This window comes from Ciona intestinalis, unplaced genomic scaffold (assembly GCF_000224145.3).
Source record: "Ciona intestinalis unplaced genomic scaffold, KH HT000294.1, whole genome shotgun sequence".
NCBI lineage: Eukaryota > Metazoa > Chordata > Ascidiacea > Phlebobranchia > Cionidae > Ciona > Ciona intestinalis.
Window position 1 is genome coordinate 1 of NW_004190615.1, and position 3454 is coordinate 3454.

General features: G+C 37.5%; 1 protein-coding gene across 1 annotated transcript; it reads right to left on the reverse strand.

Annotated features, from left to right (window-relative positions):
• Nucleotides 1-3: 3 nt before the first annotated feature.
• Nucleotides 4-675, reverse strand: LOC113475375 (THAP domain-containing protein 1-like; the record flags this gene model as incomplete). Its single annotated transcript, XM_026839469.1, has 1 exon — nucleotides 4-675. A coding segment is annotated over exon 1 (543 nt), but the record flags the coding sequence as incomplete, so codon positions are not given.
• Nucleotides 676-3454: the final 2779 nt, after the last annotated feature.

Sequence of the window (3454 nt, forward strand, 5' to 3'; positions counted from 1 at the left end):
GTTCATCAAGTATTGTAGCTTTACGTGCAAATCTTTGTCTACTTTTATCGCACCAAGTACTCGAGGAAAATAAATTTCAAAATCAAGCTTGTAGTACAACACATGATCCCCGGTTTTTCGAAAAGTATACCCTGGTGGACAAGTACCTGCAGTTAACTGATCAAAGTGAGCAATTTGGTCACGACTAATGAAGGTATCCATTTCATCTTCAGCATACGTTCGATGAAGAGGGGGCTTTCTGGTTGTTTCAACCGTTGGTAAGCAAGATGCTTTCTCAGCAAGGGCAATCTCGGACGGTATTGTGGGGACTGGATTCAGTCGCCAATTCAATTTATTCCTACATTTCCCAAGGATCAAAAACTGCGGTTCAAAATGTTTGATGCACATCACATTGTTATTTGTTGGGTAAAAATTGGGGTCATTTACAAATCTAATCCATCGCCTTAATAACTCAGGTTTGTCGAATGGAAACGCAAACGCAGACAGCTTTTCGGGACTTGAGGCATAGCCAGATTTGCAACCATAAGCGGCGCATTTATTTACCATTCTTACTATCTTCAAACAATACCAGAATAGAGTTGTATCACGATTTCTTGTACTTCTTCCTAATCTTCAAATCTTCGTATCGTTATCTTCATGTATAATATCATACTACAGTACGGACAGACAAAGCAAAAAATGCAATTTTGAATTACGTAACAATCGCAAAACAATGCGAGGCTATGTGTTAATAATGGGCATTATTTTAAACAATAGGCCTGTTAGCTCGGACCAGTCAAAACCAACTTATAGGGCCGTATCTTTAGTAGGCCATGACTGGGAAAAACTGAACAATACATAGCAACTGTTAGAACGACGTTCTACCGTACCACAAACAAAAGGCGAAGTGTTTTTAAAATCTTTTTTCACAAATTCTTTTTTATAAAATTGCAAAAATACTTCACAAGACAAGGTCATTAAACAGAATATCCAATCGGGTAGTTAGAAGAGATTCAAATCTCACGGATACAGAACTCTGTACTGTGCATCCCTAGATGTGCCAAGTCGAATCCAGGTCGAGTATCAACGTTTTCATGGTGTTTGGAACTGGGTTCGGTCAGCATACAAATTATTAACAAAATCTGATTTAAAAAATTGTAAAACTAATCGGCTATCACCAACCCAGTGGCGGATCTAGAGGGGGGTGTTTGGTGTTTGAACACCCCCTCAAAAATTGTATACATATTTTCGTTACATAGCTCTAAACTAAAAAGGGCGCGCGTCAAAGTAATGATGGTTTCTAGTTGATTTAAATCAAACTTCCGTGACTTAAGATCAACTACAATACCGCTTAAACAACTGCAACTGATTGCGCAAGTTGTTGCAATTGTTATCTATATTATCGTGCGTTTATGCTGACAAACAAAATCACTCGTCTCCCGAGGCAGACTACAGGAACGGTAAATCGACAAAGGAAATGCGTCAAATACAAACGGGCAGAAATTAATTTAATAATTTAGTTGATTATTTTGACACCGGCAAGCAGCTTAGACAAGAATGGATAATTCGTGATCGTAGACAACAAGTTACGAAGCCCCAGCGTTACAAGGGAAGATTATGACCAAACTATAATCTATTAGAGTAGCAAAATAGGTCCCCAATAGCCACCAAGCTTTATCTAAACACAAACTTCATTCACATGCTTGTTGCGTTTACATGCGTAAGAATTGTTCATCGTAAACGTGACAATCCCTTACTTAATGGCAGACGTGAAAAAGCAAACATTCAGCCTGTTTTTAAGCATCTCCAGGCTAAATAATGAACGTGTGAGTCCCTATTATGACACAAATAATTAATGTGTGAATTACTATTATGTCGTAATGAGTTGCCGGGTCAAACAATCGTTATTATGATGCGATGAATCTTCGTGTAAATTCCTACTATTTTGTAATAAATATTCTGTTAGGTTGATAGAAATATTGTAAATATAAAGCAGCAAAGGAACAAATTTAGGTTGATTATTACGGCCCAAATCGTTTAGAAATCGATGCAGCGATAAAACATCGTCTGCTTAGCAGTAATATTGTTTGTTTAACTGAATTCCTTATGCAATAATAGAGAGAATAAACCAAACAAAAATAGTAATAAACTTTTCAGAAGTATGCGTATCGTATTATGTTTTAAGTCTGCTTAACCGATGTTGTAAGTATAAGTAATGTAACAAAATATTGTGGCAATATGAACCATACTATACAACGAACGTTTAGTTAGTTAGTTCTATGCAGTAAAAATTGAATACAAAAATCGGTATTATGAGGTAAATAATCAACGTGTGAATTGCTATTATGTCATAATCAACTGCCAGGTCCAAACAATCGCTATTATGATGCAATGAATCCACGTGTGAATTCCCACTATTTCGTAACAAATATTCTGCTTGTCTGAGTAAATCCTGCGTAAATAATGACTTTAACACGCGTTGCATAGAATCCATAGATTATTGTTGCTACCGCGGGCAAATGCAAGTGGTGAATTAAAACTTACGGGTTGATTTACGCACATATTAATACAACGCTTTTTAACTATTAGTTAGACATTTCTTGCAAACATCCCTGTCAGAAAAATCCTAGATCCGCCTATGCACCAACCGCAGTTTAGGGCAACTAATGCAACCCAGACATTCTCTTATGCCGGCAACAAAGTTCCTCTTTTAAAATTACCAGGAATTTAGTGATGGTGTAAGAATGCCTGTGTTTAGTAAGTAATCCCCAAACCTCTACATGTACAAATGAAGTCAGGCGCACCGATTTCCTAACGCACCTGCATGTTGACTATGACGTCATTAACGTCCTTGTATACGTGCGGCGCATACGTTTTTTGTGCGGCAGGAATTGGTAACACCACCTTTCTCACAGCTGTGTGTAAAATAAATGTAATTTGCAGTAATAAATAGCCTAGATATGTTCCAGAAGTAGCACTGCTGTATATTTGGGAAGTTTTCCTCAGCCAAGCGGCATGTTTATTACGAAATAGTAAGGATTCACGCGTGGATTCATTGCACCATAATAGCGATTGTTTGACCCGGCAATTGATTACGATATAATAGCAATTCACACGCTGGTTATTTGCGGCATAATAACAATTGTCCCCTTGATTATTTAGCCAGCAGGAGCTTGAAAACAGGTTGGATATTTGCCTTTTACATATGCGATCAAGTAAAAGATTATTACGTTATAAATACTTTGACCTGGGCTATGAAGCAGACAATGTTGGTAATGTTTCGTGAATTTGGTGTTAACAGTAGGAATGTGTTAAAGTTGTAAAAGCTCAGGTTCCCAGCACCGAGATTCAATCAAAAGCTCGGCACGAGCTTATGTCATCATCAAGGAGAAAGGCGTACAAGAATACGTTTCTTTTTGAACGAAAAGCGTCGCTAATTATAATCATTTAGAACACGTGGTTTGCGGTGAAAGAG